This window comes from Hyperolius riggenbachi, chromosome 1 (assembly GCF_040937935.1).
Source record: "Hyperolius riggenbachi isolate aHypRig1 chromosome 1, aHypRig1.pri, whole genome shotgun sequence".
NCBI lineage: Eukaryota > Metazoa > Chordata > Amphibia > Anura > Hyperoliidae > Hyperolius > Hyperolius riggenbachi.
Window position 1 is genome coordinate 569,064,145 of NC_090646.1, and position 27,067 is coordinate 569,091,211.

The following is a 27,067-nucleotide window of genomic DNA, read 5'->3' on the forward strand; positions in this document are numbered from 1 at the left end:
CACTCACTCACTACCTAAAGGTGCTCCCTGTCACTCACTATCGGGGTCCCTGTCACTCACTACCTAACTGGAGGCGCCTGTCACTCACTAGCTAACCTGGGGGTCCCTGTCACTCACTACCTAACTTGGGGGGGCTACCATATTAAGGGGGCATTCTGCCTATTTATGTGAAATGCTGTCTATTTATGTGCCTCATGACTGCTGAATGTGTCTTGTTGGGAGCCTTATGATTTGTTGGGGGCCTCATGATTGCTGAATTTGTCTTGTTGGGGGCCTCATGATTGCTGAATTTGTCTTGTTGGGGGCCTCATGATTGCTGAATTTGTCTTGTTGGGGGCCTCATGATTTGTTGGAGGCCTCATAATTGCTAAATTTGTCTTGTTGGGGGCCTCCTGATTTGTTGGGGGCCTCATGATTGCTGAATATGTCTTGTTGGGGGTCACATGATTGCTAACTGCGAGACTATGGGAAAAGCTGAATCCTTATCATATGAGACAATAGCATTAAACCTACTTTTTTAGCGTTTTAAAACAGAAAATAAAACTGGGAGGTTCTAAAAAATGGAATACATTTTTCAGGAGTAGGATGGATGAAATTGTTTATCTTCACAGTTTATTTTCAACTTGGATTTTCCATAATGTTCATGTATGAGTTAAAACGTTTGTACAGTATTTAGTTTAAATTGCTGTTGCCACTTTGCGATAGATACCGGTAAGTGACTTTTGGGTTGCAGTTTGGGCACTCGGCCTCCAAAAGGTTCGCCACCACTGTCCTAATCTGATGTCCCACCATTGCTAGGTTCATGTAAATTTGTCTCCACCCGTTACCACACCTATATTCTGGTCCATGGCCCACCCATTTTTTGGTGTGGCGCGATAAGCACGCCGCACAACGTGATCGTCATATTTTTGGCACGCTAGCTGCAGTGTGCTGAATTCTGCTGCCTACAGTATGTACAGTATACGCTGTTCTCTAGTGCTTGCACTGTGTGCTGATTTACCTCCAGTGTGTACAGTGTAAGGTGTTACTCTGTGCCTTTATTGATTGTAAACCAGCTGTATTGTATGCTGATCCCTGCTACTTTCAGTATGTACAGTATTAGCTGTAAAGCCTGGTACACACATACAATTTTGATTAGCCAATTTTAGCTCTGTTCATAAAATTCATTGTCTGTTGGCCCACTTACTGCACGGGGGTGGGAAATTGGGGGTCAGTGATTGACCAATCAAAATTGTATGTGCGTATACATCTTTGATCTATGCCTATACTGATTGTAAATGATCGAAATAAAGGACAAGGGGCTCCGTCCAATATTTCGATGGGCAGGCCCGTTATCCGTAGCTTACACCGCTGCTAAGTTCATGTACATTTGGCCCCACCCATGGCCACGCCCACTCACTGCATGGCCACGCCCATTTTTTGCCACCTCCCCGCCTGGTGCCCACAGGTGCCACTGATCTCCAAGGACCCTAGAAACGCCCCTGGTGCCAGGACATCTGTGCCTATAGGCTCCTTTGATGTAAATTCGGGCCTGCAGGTGTCAGTGTTTTGTTTTTAAATAGACTCCACAGAACCCCTTTAAATGCAGCGTTTTTCCCTTCAGCGAAAACAGGTCCTACTAGAATACATGTATCTAGGGATGGTAGGCTAGCACTGCTACTGGAGACCCACCACACCCCTGTCCTCTCCGGCGCCAACCACGCTTCCATAGCGCACTATACAGAGACATGCCATTGGGTAATGATATATAAACACTGCACGCGTGCTCAAGCTCTGTAATACACCCAAAACAAAAGGGCGGGGCAGGAGAAGCGAGAGGCTTCCCCCAGTATCTCCTGGCGGCCATTGGCTGGCTGGCCGGTGACGCCCCCGGATTCTCTTCTCCCATAGGCGGAGAGGCTGTGTATTGAGCAGCACTCAGTGATAGCTGTCCGGGGTGCTGCCAGGCGGTGTCCTGTCCGGGCACGGCTAGCGATGGCTGCGCTGGAGTGGTACGCGCACAAGGCGCTGGGGGACGGCGTGTTCTGGATCCAGGAGCGCTTCTATGAGTCCGGGAACAGGGCTAACATCTGGCTGGTGCAGGGCTCCCACCAGGACCTCGTCATCGACACCGGGCTGGGGCTACGCAGCCTGCCGGACTACCTGTGCGCCTCCGGGCTGCTGCCGCACGGCAAGGACGGGGGATCGGGCCGCAGACCGCTCATGGCTGTGGCCACACACGTCCACTTCGATCACGCCGGCGGCTTGCACGACTTTCAGCAGGTGGCCGTGCACCGGGCCGAGGCGGAGGCGCTGATCCGCGGGGACAACTACGAGACGGTGACCTGGCTGTCTAATAGCGAGGTGGTGAGAGCTCCGAGCCCGGGCTGGTGTGCTGGACAGTTCCACGTGCAGCCAGTGACTCCCAGCCACATCCTGGACGATGGTAACTCCCTCCTGTACCCTTCATGCATGTACTCTGTGTTTTGCCAGAAATGCCAGGGATCCTCTGCTGTGGGCAATACAAAGATCAGGCCACGCAGATGTATATTAAGGCAGGGAACACACTTGCAAGGCCGTTTTCCCCTGCGTTTCCCAGGTTTCTGTCGGGTTTTGTGTTTGCTGCGTGCGCTTTTCCGCGTGCGTTTCTGCCTTGCATGGCATGTGCTGCTATGCAACGTGGAACTGTGCGTTTAGAAAATGCGAAATTAAAAGTGAACGCAAACATGCACAAATGGATGCAGCGCACGCGTTTCCTGTGCAAGGCTATTGACTTAAATAGCCTTTACAAACAAACACATGTAGTGTGTTCCCTGCCTTTAAAGGACACGGGAGGCAACTACAGACAACGTATGCAGATTCGCATAAGCAATACAAGTGGATGGGACTGTTTCCACTTGTCAGTTTTCATTTGCGTTTTTATGTGCAGGATTTTTCTGCACGGTAGACCCTGCAGAATTCGCCTGCGTGTGGAATGCAGGCGAATCGCAGGCAATGTATTTAATAGGGAAATCGCATGCGTTTTTTGCATGCGTTTTTTCCCGCGATTTCGCATTAAAAGTAATGTAAATTGACACAGGCAGTGACATGGTTAAAATCGCATATACCCTGCCTATGCGAAATCGCATGCGAAATCGCGGCAAAAAACGCATGCAGAATCGCATCCGCATGCGATTTTGTCAGCGGTGATATGCGGCGATTCCGCACCGCACTAGTGGAAACGGGCCCTTAGAATTAACTTTTACTCACCTGGGGCTTCTTCCATCCCCTAGCAGCTGTCTCAGTCCCTCACCACATCCCCGGTCCTCCTCTGTACCCCGCAGGCCATCCATAATGATTGCAATACGCTGGTGAGGTTGGCTCTTTTGTGTGGGCATGAGTGCCTGTGCATCCAGGTCATCTGGCGTGCACTACTGCGCAGTACGCGTCAGATGACGTGGACGCATGGGCAGGTGCAGAGGCGCCGACCCTGCCCTCGGGTCGTGATCCTTATGGGCGATTTGTGGGACGACGAGGACCAGAGCGGCGGTGAGGGGCTGAGATTGCTGCTAGAGGCTGGAAGAAGCCCCAGATGAGTAAAAAATAAGTCGCATCTTGAGTCCTTTAAGGTGTACCTGAATCGACATAAAAAAATAGATAAAATACCCCTGAATGGGAAAAAATATGAATTAAGCCAGTGGTTGGCTAGATTACTTTCCTGATTGTCTTGGGACTGCTTGTTTTTTCGGGGGGTCTTCGCCAGTGCCATGTGACTGCAAGTGCAGCTGTAAAATGCGAGGCGCATCAAGAGCAAGCACTCAATCAACTAATGCCTTCTTTCACTGCGGAGGAATTTCTGGTAGGCTTGGTAGGAGAGAGGACAGGTAACATGTGGAACCCTAAGGACAACAAGCAGCATTGAGACATTCAGAAAAAGGTAATCTAGTCCACCACGGGCTTCATTCTACATTTTTTTTTTCTCTCTAAATTTAGGGTTACTTTAAAGTGGATCCTAGATGAACTTTTACACATTGCATAATTGTGTTCCTTTCCTATTGTTTATAGGGCATTCCTCAAGCCAAATACTTTTTTTGTTTTAATACTCTAATTCCCTATAAACTAAACAAGCCACGCCCACAGGTTTTCAAAGAGCCAAGGCACTTTCAGACAGTAGCAAGGGCTCATGGGAGTTCAGTCTGGGCAGGAGGAGGGGGGAGGTATTAGCAGCCCGAGATTTCAGAGGCAGAGGAGAGGGAGGAGGGGGGATTAGGTTTTTGCTCAAGATGCAGATAAGCCTGCCTCTGTGTAATGTTTACAAACAACATGGCTGCTGTCGTTGCATCACAGTAAGAAATAATCATATTCTATTAACCCTCCTGGCGGTATGAAAAAATCCGCCAGGAGGGAGCGCAGCAGTTTTTTTTTTTTTTTTTTTTTTTTTTTTAATTATATCATGTAGCGAGCCCATGGCTCGCTACATGATAGCCGCTGATCCCCCCCGCCCACTTCGATCGCCTTCGGCGATCTCCGATCAGGAAATTCCGTTCAAAGAACGGGATTTCCTGGAGGGCTTCCCCCGTCGCCATGGCGATGGGGCGGGATGACGTCACCGACGTCGGGACGTCATTGGGAGTCCCGGGCCAACCCTCGGCGCTGCCTGGCACTGATTGGCCAGGCAGCGCACGGGGTCTGGGGGGGGGGGGGGGGGGCGCGCGACGGATAGCGGCGATCGAGCGCGGGGCGGCGGCAATCGGTGTTACCGCCATGGAGGTTAAAGCTGTTTGCAGCTAGATTTGCTGTGTTTTCATCTCGGATCCGCTTTAATTTAGAAACAGGAAGCCACTGGGTACTAAGTGTCCCTTCCATGTCCCATGGGACAGTTTAGGGTGGCCTTGCACTTGTAGATTGCTACCCAATGTGGCACAATGGGCAATGCCTCTTGGAAATAAATCTATGTAGAGAGGAATTGGTTACTATCACACACTGTGTATCCCTTTTCAGTAGGTTCCAGCAGGAAATTTGTTGAGAATTGATTGAACTGTAGTGTTGCACTGTTCGATTCCTAGTGCATTGCTGTGGGCCATTGCTTCTTCTCGCCTACACTTGTGAATCTTCCATCCTGTCTGATCGATAATTTTAATCTATGGATAAAATCGATTGACCAAACATTTTGGGAGAGTTTAATTGCAACAGATCTATTGAATCTGCCAGGAATCGCAAGGGAAAATGGGAACGTTCAGTTAGGGCTGGTGCACACCGAGCGGCTTTTTGGGCGTTTTCAGATCCGCTTGCGGCTGCGGATCTGCTTGGTCAATGTATCTCAATGGGGTGGTGCACACCAGAGCGGGAGGCGTTTTGCAGAAACGAAAAATGCCTGGGTGAGGCATTTTTTTGGATTGTGGATGCGTTTCTGCCTCAATGTTAAGTATAGGAAAAACGCAAACCGCTCTGAAAAACGGCACTTCAGAGCGGTTTGCCAGGCGGTTTAGTTACAGAAGCTGTTCAGTAACAGCTTTACTGTAACAATATATGAAATCTACTATACTGAAAACCGCAGCAGCAATCCGCAAAACGCTAGCAAAACGCCTCATAAAAATAAAAAAAAAGGGTTTAAAAATCTGCTAGCATTTTGCGAAATCTCTGCACCTGTGCATTACTGCAACACATTTGTGGGAACTTGGATATTGCTTTCTATGGTCCTGTATCTTGGCACTGGGACACTTAACCCATTGTATACTGTGTGAATGGGCCAAAAGGCTGCACACTATTCAGGCTTTACATCGTAGTAGCCTTGGCTGTTGTGATAAGCTGAGCACTGTTTGCACCCACAGGTGAGTGATGATCTAAGGGCTGGTGCACACCGGAGCAGTTCTGAAGCGTTTTTAACCACTTGCCGACCGTGCACTCATACCGCGCGTCGGCAAAGTGGCAGCTGCAGGACCAGCGACGCAGTTCTGCGTCGCCGGCTGCAGGCTAATTAACCAGGAAACAGCCGCTCGCGCGAGCGGCTGTTTCCTGTCATTTCACGGTAGGCGGCTCCGTGATTAGCCTACGGGCCGCCGATCGCGTCTCGCAGGCTAAATGTAAACACAAGCGGAAATAATCCGCTTTGTTTACATTTTTACAACGCTGCTACAGTAGCAACGTTGTAGTAGATCAGCGGCCGGGGATCGCTGTCACATGACAGCAGGGAGCCTGTTAGAGGCTGCACAGGACAGATCCGTTCCTGTGCAGCCTCGGATCTCCGGGGAAGGGAGGGAGGAGAGGGGGAATCCTGCAGTGGAGGGGGCTTTGAGGTGCCCCCCCCCCCCCCCGCCACCCACAGCATGCAGGAGCGATCAGACCCCCCCCCAGCACATCATCCCCCAAGTGGGGAAAAAAGGGGGGCGGTCTGGTCGCTCTGCCTGTCATTTGATCTGTGCTGGGGGCTGGGCTGTAGAGCCCACCCAGCACAGATCTGAAAAAGCAGCACTGCTCCTTAAAGGGATACTGTAGGGGGGTCGGGGGAAAATGAGCTGAACTTACCCGGGGCTTCTAATGGTCCCCCGCAGACATCCTGTGCCCGCTCAGCCGCTCACCGATGCTCCGGCCCTGCCTCCGGTTCACTTCTGGAATTTCTGACTTTAAAGTCAGAAAACCACTGCGCCTGTGTTGCCGTGTCCTCGATCCCGCTGATGTCACCAAGAGCGCACAGCGCAGGCCCAGTATGGTCTGTGTCTGCGCCGTGCGCTCCTGGTGACATTAGGGGAAGCGAGGACACGGCAACACAGGCGCAGTGGTTTTCAAACTTTAAAGTCAGAAATTCCAGAAGTGAACCGGAGGCGGGGCCGGAGCATTGGGGAGTGGCTGCGCCAACACAGGATGTCTGCGGGGGACCATTAGAAGCCCCGGGTAAGTTCAGCTCATTTTCCCCCGACCACCCTACAGTATCCCTTTAAGGGGAGGTAAAGGCTAGGTCCTCAAGTGGTTAAAATGCTTTCAGAGGAAAACCGCTTGGCTAATGAAAGTGAATAGGATGGTGCACACCAGAGCGGCTCGATTTTTCCACAAACACAAACTCCCGGGCTGCAGCATTTTTTGGGGATTTCTGAGGCATTCCTGCCTCAATGTTAAAGAATAGGAAAGTGGAAAACCGCTCTGAAAAACGCTAGATCACAGTGGTTTTCCTGGCGTTTTTGTTACAGAAGCTGTTCAGTAACAGTTTTTACTGTAACAATATTTGTAATCTGCTACACAAAAACGCTACAAAAACCTCTAGGCATGAAATCTGCCTCAAAAACCTCTAGCGTTTTGTGGATCTGCTAGAGGTTTTCGGTGTGCACTGGGCCTGACAGTATATTTGACTTCCAGCTTCTTCCCACCTGACAATTGCCTGGCCTCGCTATTGGTGCCAGATGGCATTCTCAGTGGGCAGCCTTGGGAGGAGGCAGAGGCTGGAGAGGTTGCTGCTAGCCTTCAGATTCAGAACGTCAGCTAAGCGTCAATACTCCCCTGTGCTTAGCACAACCTCATACAGCCTTGTAACGAGGGACAGCAAGAAGCGAATGAATCCAAGTTGATACAATTTTTATGGCAAATATTTGCAGCTTGAAGTTGAGCCACTCAATTGCAGAGTCGGCAGCATTTTTGATTGTTTTAATGTTAGACCAGCAAATGAACATGCAGTTCAACTTGGCTCAGTAGCGCCATTTATCTCCATAGATGTAGGCCAGAAGATTTCCCAATGCATGCTAATACAGTAGGTATTAGATAGGAAATCCTAATCCAGGAAAGTTGTACACATATCTCTTGACTTGGCGGCTGATTGGCCATCCGATAATTATCAAATCGGATTAAAATTGGTGCCCGATCGACAATGCAACCAATTTCGGACTGTCGTGGTCGATTGAATGCGTGGCGGTAACAGCCAGCTATATTGGGACAAATCTGCTTGTCACAAGCCTGCTATTTACCTGTGCTTGTTAATCATCTTCTCATCCATAGCATGGCTCCCTGCAACTGCTAGCTTCCTCCGATCGGAAGCTGACCCAGGAAGTACTTCCTGGGTCTCTGCTTATCTTCCGATTGGAGGAAGGTAGCAGAGGCGAGGGGGAAATACGCTGTGGAGGAGAAGTTGATTGACAAGGGCAGGTAAATCGCAGGCTGGAGACCAGCAGATTGTTGCTTGCCTGGTGTTATATTTCGGGGGCGGTGCAGAAAGACACCGAGGCATGTCATTGTGCACAGGACATGCCTCTGTGTCCTATTAAGATTTCATAAATCCGCATTTGTTTCTCTTTTAAAAGCAGGTACAGATTTTATTTTTTTTACAGGTTCCGCCTGTCTCAGTGGCATCGACTGCCTTTGCCAAATTCTTCCCTGACGTTCTGTGGGTAATGCAGCCGCGTGCACAACCCTTCACCACGCTGTGCTGTGTTAGCTTACTCCAATGTACACATGCTAGGCCATATCCGGGATCCACCCAACAGTTTTGTCATGAAGTGACTCGTCAGGCCTGTGCCGACCTTACTCGCACATGCCCAGTATCGATGTTTGCTGTCCGTGCAGGAGCACTTTATTCTACTATGCTTGTGCAGACCTTACTCGTGCATACCTGGCATGGATAAGCTTGTACATGAACGGGAGTGCAGCCGCAAGAAGAGCATCCTGGGCAGTAACTGAGGCCTAGAATAGGATGTGGGAAGCACCTAGATTATCCAGATGAATCCCGCTAATGAAGCAACTGTCAAGATTTTAACACGCATACACATGTACCTTCACCATAGGTTTTCTCCAATGCGGCACTCTTCAGACCTGTTGCTATCGTTTTGGAACTCGTGCAAGAAAAATACCTGTGTAGACCTGAAATTAATTATGCATTTATATGTAAGATGAGCCTTTTTTTGTGAACGTCTTTCCAGTGGCATTACTCAGAAATGAACAAAATGATACAGAAGCTGACATTAGTTTTTTTTTCTTTAAGTGCATAACGGAAACATCTACCTCCTTGAATCGATTCCCCATAATAGAAATTGAGGTGGTCACCCCTTTTAGCAGCGTGTTGCGAGAGCAGCAGAGTGAATAGCAGGCACATGACACTAATGTGTTGTGTTGTAGATCTAGGCTCTGCGGTTTACGTCTTGCATAATGGCTTTTAGATGTTTGTTCACACTGAAATAATCATGAAATAGATGATCATGCATTATGTATGGGATGATGTTCTGAGACTGGTTGTGCCAATTACATCACTGCCCTGTAATTGCTCACAAACAGGAGAGCTGATCACAGGCTTTCCAGGAAACCTATACAGGGAAGTCTGAAGCGGTTTCATCAGGAACCACTTCATTGTACAGCATGTTCTGAAATCCTGATTCTGCAGTGAAGCTTTCTCAGCAGCAAAGCTGTGATATTCTCATTTATATTTTTAGGCCTGGTGCACACCAAAAACCGCTAGCAGATCCGCAAAATGCTAGCAGATTTTGAAACGCTTTTTGTTATTTTTCTATGGTGTTTTGCTAGCGTTTTGCGGATTGCTGCAGCGGATTTCAGTATAGTAGATTTCATATATTGTTTCAGTAAAGCTGTTACTGAACAGCTTCTGTAACAAAACCGCTCTGAACAGGCGTTTTTCAGAGCGGTTTGCGTTTTTCCTATACTTAACATTGAGGCAGAAACGCACCCGCAATCCAAAAACATGCCTCACCCCGGCATTTTTCATTTCTGCAAAACGCCTCCTGCTCTGGTGTGAACCACCCCATTGAGATACATTGACCAAGCGGATCCGCAGCCGCAAGCGGCTGCAGAAACGCTGAAAAAGCCGCTCGGTGTGCACCAGCCCTTTGTCAATATAGAACAATAATAAAAAAAAAGTGTACCTGTAAGGGGAAAAAAAGTGCCCCAAAGGAGGAATCCAGAAGCTTCTCCGTCCTCTTCCACAATGCAACTCCAAGGCTGTGTCCCTCGAAAGACTGTTGGTAAGCTTGGCTTTTTCCACCAAGCCTGAACAGGCCCCTGGTACAGCGTGCTTCCAAAGACGGGTGGCTCCGTACTGCACTTGCGCAAGAGAGCACCACCCATCTAGGGCTCCCAAAGACTTCTGAAGCCCCCAGCAGCAGCATTTAGGATAGGAACAGGAAGGCTCTATAGGAAAAGTATCTGACTGCTTTTAAATACTAAGGGCCTGTTTCCACTAGTGCGAATTCGCATGCAGTTTCGCATAACCAATGCAAGTAAATGGGCCTGTTTCCACTTGTCAGGAAAACTGAGTGTTTTGCTTTGCAGGAAAAATCTGCACTGCAGAACCATCAGAATTTGCAGACCGCACACACCGCTTGCAATTCGCATGTGATGTGTTTAACCAGCCGGGCGGTGTCCATCACCGCCGGAGGCTGCCGCTCAGGCCCTGCTGGGCCGATTTTCATGAAATAAAAAGCAGCACACGCAGCCGGCACTTTGCTAGCCACGTGTGCTACCTGATCGCCGCCGTAGCGCGGCGATCCGCCGCATGCAGTGGCGAAAGAGGGTCCCCCCCAGCCACCCGAGCCCAGCGTAGCCGGAACAAACAGTTCCGGCCAGCGCTAAGGGCTGGATCGGAGGCGGCTGACGTCCATGACGTCACTCCGCTCGTCGCCATGGTGACGAGGTAAGCAAAACAAGGAAGGCCGCTCATTGCGGTCTTCCTTGTTAATTCTGATCGCCGGAGGCGATCAGAATGACGCGTCCGGAGCGCCCTCTAGTGGGCTTTCATGCAGCCAACTTTCAGTTGGCTGCATGGAATAGTTTTTTTTTTTTTTTTTAATTAAAAAAAATCCCTCCCGCAGCCACCCTGGCGATCTTAATAGAACGCCAGGGTGGTTAATATGAATTCGCATTGCGTTTTCGCTATGCGAATTTTCCATGCAAATTCGCATACGTTTTTGTGTAAAATCAATGTAAAAGCACATAGGCACTGACAGGGTTAAAATCGCATACTTATAAAAATACATGAAAACTCATACGAATTTGCATGCAAATTTGTTTATGCGTTTTCCGCAAAGATATCGCACCACACTAGTGGAAACGAGGCCTGAGTCTTTTTAAAGTAAACCTGTATCACACATGACATACTGCCCACTAAAGGCTGTTTTACACCAAAAAGTGTTTTACCCTCCCTGGCATTCTGTTTCTGCTGGATTTCTGTGCAAAAAGTGATCCAATATTCATAACCATTTTTCCTGCAACTAGCCAAAATGTGTCAAGCAAGGGTCTAGTATACATTTTGATGGGCAGATTCGACCTAGAGACAAATCTCTCTCTGATCGAATCTGATTAGAGAATGAACTGTCAGCTGCCCATACACCACAGGCCAATTACCGATCGATTTCAACATGAAATTGCTCGGGAATCGGTCGCGTCTGTTACCTCACAACTGACACCCCCCGGTGTATAAATGTACCCCCTTGTGCATTTGTACATTACCTGTCCTGTGTCAGGGTGCCCATCTGTCTTCAGGATCCCCCGCAGAATATTGTAGGTAGGTAGCCATTCCTAGGTACCCTCCGTATAGGCTAGGCAGGTACAGGTGTCCCCCAGTATAGGGTAGGTACGGGTGTCCCCCAGTATAGGCTAGGTAGGTACAGGTGTCCCCCCAATATAGGGTAGGTACAGGTGTCTCCCAGTATAGGCTAGGTAGGTACGGGTGTCCCCCAGTATTGGCTAGGTAGGTACAGGTGTCCCCCCAGTATAGGGTAGGTACAGGTGTCCCCCAGTATAGGCTAGGTAGGTACGGGTGTCCCTCAGTATAGGCTAGGTAGGTACAAGTGTCCCCCCAGTATAGGGTAGGTACAGGTGTCCCCCAGTATAGGCTAGGTAGGTACGGGTGTCCCCCAGTATTGGCTAGGTAGGTACGGGTGTCCCCCAGTATTGGCTAGGTAGGTACGGGTGTCCCCCAGTATAGGCTAGGTAGGTACGGGTGTCCCCCAGTATAGGCTAGGTAGGTACGGGTGTCCCCCAGTATAGGCTAGGTAGGTACGGGTGTCCCCCAGTATTGGCTAGGTAGGTACAGGTGTCCCCCAGGCTAGGTAGGTACAGGTGTTGACCCCCAGGCTATAGGTACAGGTGCCCTCTCCCCCCCCCCCCCCCCCAAAGTATTGGAACATGCGTCCCTAGGATAAATCTATTAAGTTTAGCGGCTGCAGTAGTTGATAGCTAGCAATAGGCTAGCTAGTTTAGGTGTCCCTCACCCCCTGAAATCCCCCCCCGGTATTGTTTATGGGGAGGATTATACCGCACACAACGTCATGATGCTGATGACATCAAGATATCATGCGCAGTACGATCTCCCCGTGGACCTTACAGGGAGCTGTGCAGGGAGGCTGCGGTAATGTATATAGCGGATGGATTGGGGCGGGGGACACCTAAATTAGCTAGCCTATTGCTAGCTATCAACTACTGCAGCCGCTAAACATGATAGATATATCCTGGGGACTCTCTGAGGCATGTAATACCTCCTGAGCGGCATACGAGACACTGTGTCGGGCATACCGCTCAGGAGGTTATGTGATTTTTGTTTTGTTTTGTTTTTTGTTTTTTTGTTTTCACAGGGCTTTTGTATACTTTCTACAGAATCGTAATCTCTAACAGTGCTTAGTTCCCTTTTTTTTTTTTTTTCCTCTTTATGAATTACTCCACATTGAATTAGTTTGTTTGATTACATTAACGAGCGTATTTCAAAAAGCTGGTGATTAGGAAAATCGCTGAAAATCAATCTCGTAAACTTAGCCCTACAGGTAAAACTACATCCTATTTACCCTTGCCAATGTTTCTGCAGTGCTTGTTTGTATGCAGAAAACGGACACAGGTACTTGTGCAGTCTGATTCCATTCTCCTTACATGCACATTTCCACTGACCCAGGCAGCGAAATAAGCTGCCTATAAACACCAGCAACTGTTGATGAGTTAGCTAGCAGATGGTTACTTCGCAGTCAGAGGCTTTGAGGGGATAAATTTAGTTTCATCTCTGGGTCAGTGGAGATTAGCACGTTAGACATTTTTGCGCATGACCGGTGAGGAGTGTGGCCTCAGCATCTTCACCATCCAACCATGCTGACTATAAATCGTCTACTAGAGAAAAGGCTTGCTAATTGGCAGATTGTTCATAGTCGGTATTGTGTACAAAGCTATGAACATAAACGCATCCCGTCGTTCACTTTGCATGAATATCTTGAAAGATAGATCATGGAACGATTGTTCATCGGTCGTTTTATACGATCGATCTTTCAGTGTGTATGTAGCTTTAGGTGATTGGCCATGCCCCATGAAGCCCCACCCTTTAAAGTGTGTGTGACTAAGTGGCTGGGCGTGGCTTCATGAGACTCACCTGACTGTATAAGCCAATCTGTTTCACTGCAGAATCAGTTATACAGGTTGGGACTGGCTGCAAGCTGCAAAAAAATCGGACCTCTTCCTACAGAACCATTTTTAATACCAATATTGTACTAACAAATGTTTGTAATTCACAATCCCGGGGGTATTGGCCTTTTTGGTGTCTTGAAATATGCCACATGTAGATGTGAACTTGCATTATTATTATTATTATTGTGGCCCCTTTTTTCGGGTATAACAGCGGTCCGGCGCTGTCAATTTTAGTACTCACATAAAATTAATATTTTTTTTAACAACTCATCCTCCAGGATGGCTAAAACATGAGAGGAAGCCTGCTCCACCCCGAAGGAAACACCCCCACAATTATTCAATTAGGCAGACCATATAGGTCCTCCTCTGCCATAGCCCCTCAGTTTTTAGTGTGTTTCCTACACCTGAAGGACACCCTATGAGGCAGTATAGTACCTGTCTCCTACGTTTTTCTTTTTTAGGCCTCCTTCCCCCTCCAGCGGACAGAACTGCGTGTCGAGCTTTTCTCACTTGTGGTGAAAGCAGAGAGAGCTCATGCATCCATGGGTGGCGGCGGCACGGATGGAGGTCTGATGCTGGCCGTGTCTGCGGGCAGAGTGAGTCTCCTAAGGCGAACGCGCGAGATCTCGCGAGACTTTGACTGTACGCGCGGGGAGGAGGCAGCGTGATGACGCACGGCGATTTCCGTATAAGGCGGAAGTTATTCAGTGTTCCCGGCGCCATTGCACGCTGGTCAGTGCTTGCAGAGGAAGGCATGGAGCAGTCAGACGCCTTACCCTCTGAGCCCAGCGGACCTCCGGAGGCTCCCACACAGCCGGCAGGACAGGTAAGAGTGGACAGACTATGGTGTGGCATTGCCAGAAAGTCTGTCCACAGGAAAAACTGCTGTTTTTTTCTATGGAGGTCGCTGGGAAAAGTTTTTTTTCCCTATAAATTCCTGTGTAAACTGCATGTAATATTTAGCTATCACAGGGCTTATGGGCATATTGTTCTCCATTGTGTTTTTACAGACTTCTTTACCTGAGGACCCTGGCCAACCTCAGAAGTCTGTTGACAAGTCCAGGCGCTGCAAAAATTGTAATATAAAATTGCCCAAATCTTGGACTAGATCACAGTGTGAGAAATGTTTAAAGTCTTCAACTACCCCTAAACCTCCAGACCCTTCGGTAGTTATGATGAACTTTATGGAATCCATGCGCAAGGAATTTTCCTCTACATTTAAGACATTTAGATCAGTCATGTCTTCTCCGGCTCAGTGGGCTGTACCGCAACTAACCCCACCCTTAGTGCCGACTCTACCAGTTCCATCGGGTGTTCAGCGCTCGCCCTCTCCAGCTCCCCCCCTAGCCATCCCGGCTAATTTTGAGGGGAGCCCATTGGTCCCCAACCCTCAGGATTTTGCGGTTTCTTCTTCCGCTGACTCCTTAGAGGAGGGGGAGGAGAGGAGTGGGCCTGATTCTGACCCTGAGGACGTTCCTAAGAAGTTATCCAAATACCTTTTTAACGCTGAGGAAACTTCAGAATTACTAAAAGCAGTTTATGACGCGGAGCAACTGGCTGAGCCAGTGGCCTCCTCAACTGCAAGAGATGATATTTATTCTGGCTTGGAGAGTTCAGAGGGTAGGACTTTTCCAGTCCATCCAGCCATTCAAAAGATTATATTATCGCAGTGGGAAGACCCGGAAAAAAGGTTATATATTCCCAGGTCTTTTAAGCGCAGATTTCCTTTTAATGAGGAAGATATCGCCTTATGGGAGAAATGTCCCAGACTGGATGCTGCTTTATCGCAGTATTCTAAGAATACTGATCTATCTTTTGAGGACGCAGGGGTCCTGAAAAACCCTATGGACAAAAAAGCTGAAAACTTATTAAAGAGGGCATGGGAATCTATTTCCTTCTCTTTTAAGCCGGCAATTTCAGCTATTTGTCTATCCCGCAACCTAAATAAGTGGCTAGCAGGGCTTAATAAACATTTAGTGGATGGTACACCTCATGCTACTATCCTAGAATCTTTTCCGGTGATTGCTCGATCAGTGGCGTTCTTAGCGGATGCGGCTACTGAATCCCTAAAATCGGCAGCCAGAGCTCTAGCGTTAATTAATACGGCTAGACGGGCCTTATGGCTAAATACTTGGGAAGGTGACATAGTCTCTAAACAAAAACTATGTGCAATGAAATTTGAGGGAGATCTCTTATTTGGCAAAGGATTGGAAGAAATCCTAGAGAGATCCTCTGGGAAAGGCAAAAAGTTTCCAGACAAAAGAAAGAAACAGCTTTTTCGTAAAAACTTTCGCAACAAAGGACAGTTTAACCAGAGGGAAACGAAATCGCAGCCCCAGAAAAAGAAATGGACATATAACTCCTCAAAATCAAAAACTCCTTTTCTCTTTAACAAACCAACCACCTCAAATCCAAGAGAAAATAAGTGACGGGGGACAGGTTGGGGGGAGACTGCTATTATTCAGCCATATGTGGACAAATATTACCACAAACAAGTTTATTTTGGACCTGCTGAAAACCGGTTACAAAATCGAATTCTCCTCCCGTCCTCCCCAAAACTTTGTCCTTACGGGGCTATCCAAGGACAAGGAAAAGGCATTGGCTCTGCTAGACTCAATAAGTACACTCCTGCATCAGAATGTGATTACCCGGGTTCCGGCTACCCAATACAGAAGGGGGTTTTACTCCAGAGTTTTCATGATACGCAAACCTTCCGGCAAGTACAGAATGATTTTAAATCTCAAACAATTAAACCCGTTCATTCAGGAAAAGAAGTTCCGAATGGAGAACATCTTTTCAATAAGGAATCTGATCCCAAGAGAAGCTTTTATGGCGACTCTAGATATCCAGGATGCGTATCTACATGTACCGATACACCCGGCATATCAACGCTACCTGAGATTTGCGATAAGAGTGGGGGATACAATCCACCACTACCAGTACCGAGCCCTTCCCTTTGGGATCTCTTCGGCTCCTCGCATATTTACGAAGATTATGGCAGAAATAACATCGTTTTTACATCTGCAGAAAATCCAAATAATTCCATATTTGGACGATCTGTTAATGATAGCAGACTCGACACAGACTCTTTTAAGCCATATAGATCTAACAATCCATTATCTTTCCCAGCTGGGATGGCTTGTGAATTACGACAAGTCAATGTTGATCCCAACCCAGAAAGTGAAGTTTCTCGGTTTTTGGGTGGATTCAATAAACGAAATTTTTCTGTTGCCGGAAGACAAGCAATTCAGTCTAATTCGCAAGATACAAGACTTCCGAACCAAGCCAAGAGTATCCCTGAGGGAGACTCTTGCTTTGTTGGGTTTGATGGCTTCGACGATACCGGGGATAGTCTGGGCACAATTTCACTCCCGTATTCTTCAGGAATGGTTCCTAACAGTATGGGACAGATCCAAGGAGAGTCTGGATCTGTCCTATTCGCTTCCACCCTGTGTGATCTCATCACTCCTTTGGTGGGAGGAGGTCACAAACCTCAATCAGGGTCGATTATGGAATCCGCCAGTTCAGAAGAGGATATATACGGACGCCAGTCTAGATGGTTGGGGAGCCCATCTAGAACATATCCAAGCTCAAGGACAATGGACTCCAGAGATTCAAGCCAAGTCTTCCAATTTCAGGGAACTCCTGGCAGTAAAATTGGCACTGCTCAGATTTCTCCCGACCATACAAAATTGCCATGTAACAGTATTATCAGACAATATGGTAACCGTATCTTACATTCAAAAGCAAGGAGGGACGAGATCAAAGATTCTACGAGATTTAGCGCTAGAGATTTTGCAGATAGCAGAAATCTACAGACGATCTCGGCAGTGCATATCAAGGGCTCTCTAAATATTTTAGCAGACCGATTAAGCAGAGAGCCGTGCACGGAAGCAGAATGGTCTCTCAACAAACAGGTATTCGACCTCTTAGTAGCTCAGTGGGGGCAGCCAACAGTGGATCTGTTCGCGTCCCCACAGAATGCAAAAGTGAAAACGTTCTTTTCACTTCATCCCTCATCCAACCTTGCACACCTGGATGCTCTAGCGGTGCCATGGCCAAAGGACCTTCTATATGCATTTCCCCCCTTCAACTTGATAGCGAAAGCCCTGTGGAAAATGGAGCGGGAGTCAGCTCTAGTAATTTTTGTGGCCCCCCACTGGCTGAGGAGGGCATGGTATTCGAAAATACTTCAACTCTCTATGCAAGGACCTTTGTTTCTACCCCCCAGGGGGGACCTTTTTATCTCAAGCCGAGATTTTGCACCCGAACCCTCAGAAATTTGCCCTAGCGGCCTGGCTCTTGAAGGGGAATCTCTGAAGTTAAGAGGATTCTCCAAAAGGGTTATCTCTACGTTAGTCAACTGCCGTAAGTTGACAACACGTAAGATTTACTGTAAAGTTTGGAGGGTATTTGCTGCTTGGAAGAAAAGAAAAAGCATAAAAGAGTCTACAATACCAAGTATCTTGGAATTTTTACAAGATGGTGTTGAACTAGGACTAGCCACTAGCACATTAAGGGCTCGTTTCCACTATCGCGAATCTGCATGCGTCCAACGCATGCAGATCCGCACATGTAATACAAGTGGATGGGCCTGTTTCCACTGTAGCGTTGTTGAGGTGCGTTTTTTTCAGCGTGAAAAAAACGCACAAAAGAGCCAACGATTTCGCCTGCGTCGGGAATCCGTGCGAATCGCCGCTAATGTATTTAATAGTAAAAACGCATGCGTTTGTTACATGCGTTTTTACCTGCGATTTCGTGTGCGATTTCGCACCTTTTTCAATTTTATTTAGCCCTGGCAGTGTCATGGTTAATTTCGCATGGCACCCTGCCATGCGAAATCGCAGGCGAAATCGCGGGTAAAAACGCATGTGGAAACGCATCCGCATGCGTTTTTACAAGCGTCGGAATGCGGCCGAAATCGCGTCGCAACAGTGGAAACAAGCCCTAAGAGTCCAGGTTGCGGCTCTATCCTTTTTTCTTAATTTCAAATTAGCCAAGGAACAGGCAGTTATTGATTTTTTTAAAAGCAGTATCCAGATCAAGACCAATCCCGTCAAAATTATTCCCTCCCTGGGACTTAAGTTTGGTTTTGAATTATTTAACTGAGTCTCCCTTTGAGCCCCTCAACTCAATTTCAATAAAATGGCTAACTCTAAAGGCGGCTTTTTTAGTCGCCATAACGTCGGCACGTAGGGTTGGGGACATTCAGGCCCTCTCGATAAAAGACCCATACATGACGGTTTTTCCTGATAGGATAGTCTTTAGAACAGATCCTACGTACCTCCCTAAAGTTTCTTCGGCCTTCCACAGATCACAAGATATTATTATTCCGTCCTTTTGTGATCCCCCTTCCAATGAAAAAGAGGGAAAATTTAACAAATTGGTTGTTAGGAAAATTCTGCTGTCCTATCTAGAAGCTTCAAAGCCCTTCAGAAGATCTAATCACTTGTTTGTAGCCTTCGCAGGGTCAAGGAAAGGGTTACAAGTTTCAAAAAGTACCATAGCGAGGTGGATTAGAGAGGTTATCACCTTAGCCTATGCCAACACAGGGCAGCCTATTCCCCAGGCTGTGAATGCACATTCTACCAGATCCCTAGCTACCTCCTGGGCTGAAAGATCAGGGGCTTCTTTAGAACAGATCTGTAAGGCAGCGACCTGGTCTAGTCATCAGACTTTTGTGAAGCATTATAGAGTCGATCTACTATCAGCTCAAGACTTATCTTTTGGGAGAAAAGTTCTACAAAACATCATCCCTCCCTAAGGTAACTTTATTAAACTTCTCGTTGGTCTCTCATGTTTTAGCCATCCTGGAGGATGAGTTGTTAAAACCCTGTTAGAACTTACCAGTAGCGGTATTTGAACGAATCCTCCAGGATGGCTACCTTAGTTCCCTCCCTATCCTGGGAGATATGAAATTAATTATTATACATGCATATTGTAATATTGTTTACTTTATGGGGTCCTCCTAGGTTGTACTCTACATTTACTGAGGGGCTATGGCAGAGGAGGACCTATATGGTCTGCCTAATTGAATAATTGTGGGGGTGTTTCCTTCGGGGTGGAGCAGGCTTCCTCTCATGTTTTAGCCATCCTGGAGGATTCGTTGAAATACCGCTACCGGTAATTTCTAACAGGGTTTTCTTTTTCCAAAATAGTTGAGGAGAAGCTTTTGTCCAATCTACAGTACCACCTTAAACACCCCTCTAAAATTTGGGTCAGATTCTTGGCTTCTAATTCCTTAAAAGAAATCTTAAAGTGAATTTGAACCCTAAATAATAAAAACAAACAGATATTTACCCAAGGCGGAGAAAGGCTCTGGCTCCTATAGAGCCTTCCTATTCCTCACGTTCCTCTTGTTCTAGTGCTGCATCCCCCCTTAGCAGTCTCTGACAGATGGATCAGTACAGAGCCGCCTGTCCTCCGGAGCACTCAGGCTCTTGAAGACTTCTGAAGCCTCCCGTGGTGGGAGATTTGAAGCAGGGAGACAGCACTGGAACGAGGGGACTGAGAGGAACAGAAAGGCTCTATTGGACCCAGAGACCCCCCCCCCCCCCCCCCACCACCATAAGGTAAGTATCTGCAATTTTTATTTTACTTAGGCTTCAGGTTCACTTTAAGCAAAATATGTGGCAAGTTACTTACCTGGGGCTTCTTACAGCCCTCTGAAGTCCTCCTGTGCCACCATGTTGTTCCGTTACTCCGTTGTCCCCCTCCGGACGCTGCATGTGCAACTCCGTGCTGTGTGCCTCCATTATGCTCCCATGGCCGGGAGCGTTCTGCAAGCAGCAAAAATTGCTACTGTGCATGCGCAGAACATGAGAGGACATAGGCCACGCATGCACAGTAGCCAGCAACTACCCGAGACGTCCTGAAGAAGCCCCATTTAAGTATCCGGCCACATTATATTTCCCTTAAAGCACAACTGTAGTGAGAGAGATATGGAGGCTGTCATATTTCTTTCCTTTTGAACCATACCAGTTGCCTGGCAGCTCTGCTGACCTATTTGCTGCAGTTGTGTCTGAATAACACCAGAAACAAGCATGCAGCCAATCTTGTCAGACCTGACAATGTCAGAAACACCTGATCTGCTGCATGCTTGTTCAGGGTCTGTTGCTAAAAGTATTAGGGGCAGAGGATATGCAGGATAGCCAGGTAACCGGAATTGCTCAAAAGGCAGTAAATATGGTAGCCTCCATATCCCTTTCACTTCAGTTTTCCTTTAACAAGCATTAACTGGGTTGGGCTCCCAGACGGAACAGAAATCATTGACTATAGCTGATTTGTAGAGAAGCTTCACCAGATATTTTCTCTTGAAAATGGCAATTTTATTTGTTTTTTGTTACATAAGACATGATTTTTAAACTTTGAAATTGTTGTCTAGATAGCTTTAGTAGCTATTACAGCGCACAGTGTGTAGCTCCTCTCTTCATGCTATGTGTGTATATTGCCTATGATGACAGTTTTTATCTTTGGTAGGTGACATCATCAGCCTTGGTGACAGACAGCTGACAGTCATGCATATGCCAGGACACTCCCGTGGAAGTATCTGCTTACATGACCGAGATCGGAAGCTACTTTTCAGTGGAGATGTAGCCTACGATGGTGCTATGATCGACTGGCTCCCTTACAGTAACATCTCGGAGTATGTCTTGTCCTGTGAACGCCTCAAGGGTCTGGTGGACAGGGGCGCGGTGGAGAAAGTGCTGCCGGGGCACTTCAATACATTTGGTGCAGAAAGACTGCACCGTTTAGCGTCCAACTACATAGCCAATGCTGGGGTGTGCCATAAACTTTCCACGTGTGCAATGAAGTCTGTGGCGGGATTAGCACTTCGTGTGACTAATTCCAGGAGAACATAGTAAACTAGATTACAGTGCCAATAACAAATGAAAGTCAAGGATTTCTATGCAAACATCTGAAACCAAACTAGATAACCTTCTATTCATCATGTAGGTTCCCTCATCCGGTTCTTGTATTCACACTGCAATGAAGGATACAAGTGAAAAGCCTATACAAGTCACCAGTGACAGAAACGTGAACATGCAGTGAAGCCGGCTCATCAGAAAACAGTTGGGTTGTCTTTAAAGCACACATGAACCAAGAGTGATGTGGAGGCGGCCATATTTATTTCATTTTAAAGTGAACCCAAAGTCAAAAAAGAAACTGATGAGAGAAGCAATTATATTTACCCTTCTATTCCTAAAATGACTTTTGGAGGGAGAAATCCCATTGTTTTACTTTATATTTAAACATTTACAAAGTAGATTGAAAGTTTTGTTGTCTCTGCTTAGTGACAGCCTATTAGGGGCCCTAAATTAAAATACATGAACTATTGACCTTTTACTATCTCCCTCCTGCTCTCAGTTGTACTCTGCCAGGCAAACGTTTAAGGCTGTAACCTGCTTATCAGTGAAGTTTACTATATTCCAGTCAAGGTACCAACAAGACAGAAGCTGTCACCTTTATGCTTCGAAATCAACTCTTTCAGGCAGCAAAATACAAGAAGTAAAACAGCGTGGTTATTTGTTTTGCACTTTACATACATGTTTATCTCATCATGTTGCCTCGAGTATACGTTAAACACCAGTTGCCTGGCAGTCCTGCTGTTCTCTTTGGCTGCTGTGGTGTCTGGATCACACACTTTAAACAAGCATGTGACTAATCCAGTCAAACTTGTTCAGGGTCTATGGCTAAAAATATCAGAGGAAGAGGATCACCAGGACAGCCAAGTACCTGGTGTTGTTTAAAAGGAATTTAATTATGGCAGCCTCCATGTCCCTCTCCGTTCAGGTGTACTTTAAGAGGAACTGGCACTATAGTAATTGTTGCACCTGTTAAACCTAGCATTATTGCTTACTTCAAAAATGTGACCTACCCTGTATCCTGAATTAGTAGTCAAACTTACTACTATCTGCACCTTGAGGTAACGGACATGCTAAATATGTTTTCGCTAACCTTTTATCTCCTATAGGTAATTTCTGCTGCTTCTTTCTTACCTACTGGGGTGCTGCTATTTTGCTTGTGATCTGAGCACTTTACACAGCAGTTTTGGAAAGTCCAGGGAATATTCTCTCAGTAATGTAACCTTCACCCTGTTATCTGAAGTAATTCTTAATCAACTGAGTTTATTATCTGTTCAGTGTCTCCAGAAAAGAGATTGGAGAAGGGTTGGAACTGCTATAAGCAGAAATTGGCTGTGATGCTGGGCATACACGGCTCGTTTTTGCCGCTCAATTCTGCAGTCGATTCTTATCTTCCGCTCGTTGTTCTTATCTTCTTCCATTCACTTCAGTGTTCTCCCCCAAAATGTTCACAGCCGGGTGGCATGAGAAGGTGCACGGGGGAAATGCAGGGCAGCTGCAACTGTGCTTACAGCATAGGAGGAGGATAAGGAGGCGAGCCGATGACAGCCGGGTGCTCACCAAAATTAGCCGGGTGCAGCACCCGGCTAAAAGAGCCTGGGGAGAACATTGCACTTCTATCACAAATCAAGCAGCGAAACGATCGAGCGGGAGATCAGACATGTTGGAAATTATCTATCGAGCCAACTAAATGGCTCAAAAACAAACCGTGTATTCCCAGCATAAGGCAACTAAGCATCCACCTGGAATAAATGGAAGAAGACGTATTGCATGGTGTGTGTGTGTGTGTGTGTGTGTGTGTACACTGGGATTCCCCCTGGGCCGCACCTTGCTCCCATTGATGAAATTCCTGCATCGCTCATTGATGTTGCAGGCTTTGCGGTGATTCAGAAACTTAAAGCGCAATGCGGTAAGTGTGCTAGGCTCTATTTACTTGCATTACTTTGCTGTAAAACGTGGTAATGCAACGCACACTTGCAAGTGTAAAAGGGGCATAATAATAATGGTCCATTTTAGAAAAAGCCGCTTTATTAAAATAAACCCTTGGGACATTTCTCACCTGCTCTAAACAAGACGTTTGTGCCATGGATGGTGGCAGCGCATCTGCTTGTATCCATCATAGATATACGGTATGCTGGGCTATGCTCACTGATTATTGTTTTAATTGTGTGCAGAGATGGCTAATGAGGTGCTAATAATTCCAGCTTGCATGCAGATGTATTATGTATCCATTATTGAATTGATCCAATCAGAATCAGCAGGAAGTGCATGTGATGGGCCTAATTCTAGGCTGTATACATTTTGCATTAAAGAGAACCCGAGATGGGTTTGAAGAATATTATCTGCATATAGAGGCTGGATCTGCCTATACAGCCCATCCTCTGTTGCTATCCCAAACCCCCCTAAGGTCCCCCTGCACTCTGCAATCCCTCATAAATCACAGCCACGCTGCTGACAAACAGCTTGTCAGAGCTGGCTGTGTTTATCTCTATAGTGTCAGTCTGCTGCTCTCCCCGCCTCCTGCAGAACTCCAGTCCCCGCCTGCATCCCTTCCCTCCCTGCTGATTGGAGGGAAGGGATGGGGGCAGGGACCGGAGCTATGCAGGAGGCGGGGGAGCAGCTGAGACTGACACTACAGATGTAAACACAGCCTCACAGCATGGCTGTGATTTATGAGAGAGTGCAGGGGGACCTTAGTGGGGTTTGGGATAGCAACAGAGGCTGGGCTGTATAGGCAGATCCAGCCTCTGCATGCAGATAACATTCTTTAAACACACCTCGGGTTCTCTTTAAATTTGTATTCAAGCAGGAATCGGTAGTCACTCATTGTGAGCCTATAGTAGTATATGCACTGAATCTCTACTGTCCTATTCATATGGAAGGGGAGGACTAAATGCACAGACTGTATTGAATGTAATGCTGGTATTATGTTCAGAATTTGCTAAGTAGAAACACTGAATGAAATGTTAATTTATTATTAGGCTAAAAACATGTATGGATAAATGGCTTTTCACTTTAAATGCAGTATTAGCATTTTACTTTTAAAGTGGGCTGCGGTGGGGGAGGCGGGTGTCAGTTACACACACACACACACACACACACACACACACACACACACACACACACACACACACACACACACACACACACACACACACACACACACACACACACACACACACACACACACACACACACACACACACACACACACACACACACACACACACACACACACACACACACACACACACACACACACACACACACACACACACACACACACACACACACACACACACACACACACACACACGTTCTTGTTGTTTTACTTAAGCTTCCCCTGTAGAGGATGGATGTGCCATGGTGTCCCCAGCACTATACTGTGAAGATTGGTATGTTTCATAGTAAGGGCCTGTATTTTCATGCAGCCTGACTAAGGCCGCATACACACATCAGACCATAGTCTTTGGAAAATGAAAGATCACAGACCAATCTTACCACCCTTCATGTAGTATGAGAGCCATACCTTCACAGTCTATTCTTTGGAGCTGAACTCCCCATCAGAAAAAAATCTTTGCAAGATGCTGCACACACAGATGCTGTACAGACGCAAAAGATCAGTATCTGCAAAAGATCTGTTCCTGCCAAAGATCCGTTCCTGCAAAACGCATTCATAGTCTATGATATCTGCAGATCCTCATACACACCTTGTTTAACTGACATTCATCTGCAGATCAGGCAATCATCTGCAGATCTGAAAATCCATCCTGGTGGATCTGATCTGCAGATTAATGTCTCTTAAACAAGGTGTGTATGAGGATCTGCAGATCTCATAGACTATGAATGCATTTTGCAGGAACGGATCTTTTGCAGGAACAGATCCTTTGCAGATACTGATCTTTTGAATGTCTACAGCATCTGTGTGTGCAGCATCTTGCAAAGATTTCTGTCTGATGGGGAGTTCAGCTCCATAGAAAAGACTGTGAAGGTTTGGCTCTCATACTACATGGAAGGGGGTAAAATTGTGATCTCTCATTTTCCAAAGACTATGGTCTGATGTGTGTATGAGCCTTAAGCCCTGCTGGATTCCAAGGTATTAGCGCTTTTTAACATCAAAAAGTTTGGTGATTTTGCTGCGATTCTAATCGTGGAAAGACAACCGCATCTGAAAAGCTGCATGCAGTAAATCTCGAGTGCAGCGCAATCACGGCAGAATCGCTGTCGGTCTGAAACCATCCTTATGCTGGGTACACACAATGAGTTTTTTTTCGGTAAATTTTCTGTCCGATCGATATTCGATGCTCTTATCTATTTCCATTCACTTCTGTGAGAAATCGATCAGAAAAAACGATCGAAAATAAGATTGGACATGTCGGAAATAATCTATCTAATTACGCAAAATTGTATGGTGTGTACCTAGCATTATACCTTTACCTGTGAAGATGTAGAGAAATGACCACAAAGACTCACTGTTTACCAGTTAGTGCGAGATTATGCGTTATGCATTAGAGGCATGCGTTTGTTGATGAGGATGTCTGGGGTCTTAATGCAGAATTCATAACTGCTTGTGGGGGTGTCGGAGTTCTTTAGGCTGAAACCAGGTGACTATAATACAGTATGTGTCCTTTCGCATCCTCTGTATGCTTAAACAAGGATTAAGGTCTGACACAGTGCATGAACTAGTCCCTTTTCAGTTATTCTGTATGGTAGAGGCACATATAGTGATACTTTGCTCTTTGATGGACTATCTCAGATGCTTCCTGGTTGCTCCATCATGCACCAAGCAGGTGTGATGGCTCTGAAGCCTAAATTCACCCTAGGGCAGGGATGTCAAACTCAATCATGTATGGGGCCAAAATATTACAATCTAAGTCGTGGGCCAGATTGTTTATTGAAATTTAACATTTATTGAAAAGTGTTAAAATGCATGCATGTTCAGGGTCTGTGGCTTAAAGCTTATGCCTGGTACACGCAATAAGATTTTCTGGCAGATTCACTGCCAGATCGATTATCTCCAACAGGTCTGATTGATTTTCTGTTCAACTGTTCGAAAAGTTCCTCTGCGCACCTTCCATGAGTTAAGACCAAATACTTTATTAAACCATCATAGAAAATAACAAAAGTTAGAACAGCATGCAAGCTGACGCGTTTCTGACCCTACCGGGTCCTTAGTCGTAGCTGATATGACATGAATCCAGCAGTCCTTTAATACCCAGAGACCACACCTACCTCCACCACCACACCTATACAGGTTCATTCTTAAAGGGGAAATACCCCAGGTGGAGGGAGAATGGACTCCAGCATATTGCGCTATAGTTTGCATACAAATATCTTAAAATTGTAAACATTACATTAAAAAACAACCACTTTCACAAGCTGATAAGACTAGCCGACTTGATTTTCTGTCCACTTCTATGGAAAATTGATTGGAAATCAGATTGGACATGTTGAAAATACTCTCTGACCGTAAATCTGCAAGAAAATCTCATCACGTGTACCAGGCATTCGAGGCAGATGATCAGCAGGACAGCCAGGCAACTTGTTTAAAAGGGAATGAATGTCAACCTCCATGTCCCTTTCATTTCAGGTGAAGGTTGGACAAATTGCTGATTTACTGTAGTGCTTTATGCAATTCAGCATCACCAGTGCCACCCAGTGGCTAAATCCCATAATGAAACAAGCTTGCAGAATGTAGAAACAGCTGCTAGAGTGCAAACTGCCTTGTCGTTCTCAGTAATGTATAATATAGTAAGCTAAACGTAGTGCAATTGCAAAAGCAAGGGTAATTTTTCCAGTGTTTTATATTTATGAAATATAATCTTTAAAGCCTGTGATTATAATCACCAAAAATATTTTCACACATTCCATTT

General features: G+C 46.5%; 2 protein-coding genes across 3 annotated transcripts in view; one reads left to right on the forward strand and one right to left on the reverse strand.

Moving 5' to 3' along the window:
* The window catches only part of POLR3G (RNA polymerase III subunit G), a 46,169-nt gene extending 43,795 nt beyond the window's left edge, over positions 1-2,374 (reverse strand). For both annotated transcript variants that reach the window (XM_068247833.1, XM_068247826.1), the window contains exon 1: positions 2,143-2,374. The gene's annotated coding sequence lies outside the window, so the exon portion shown is untranslated. The remainder of the gene's footprint in view (positions 1-2,142) is intronic.
* MBLAC2 (metallo-beta-lactamase domain containing 2) lies at positions 1,906-23,545 on the forward strand. The gene is made up of 2 exons (XM_068247816.1): positions 1,906-2,425; positions 20,809-23,545. Exons 1-2 carry the CDS (start codon positions 1,975-1,977, stop codon positions 21,189-21,191), a joined length of 834 nt encoding a protein of 277 aa, XP_068103917.1. The 5' UTR covers positions 1,906-1,974; the 3' UTR covers positions 21,192-23,545.
* Positions 23,546-27,067: the final 3,522 nt, after the last annotated feature.

What these genes read in the sequence shown, in the direction of transcription:
- MBLAC2 (XM_068247816.1), top strand. Translation starts at nt 1,975, where the DNA reads ATGGCTGCGCTGGAGTGGTACGCGCACAAGGCGCTGGGGGACGGCGTG. An exon ending in CAGCCACATCCTGGACGATG is followed by an intron (nt 2,426 to 20,808) that starts GTAACTCCCTCC and finishes TATCTTTGGTAG; the next exon opens with GTGACATCATCAGCCTTGGT.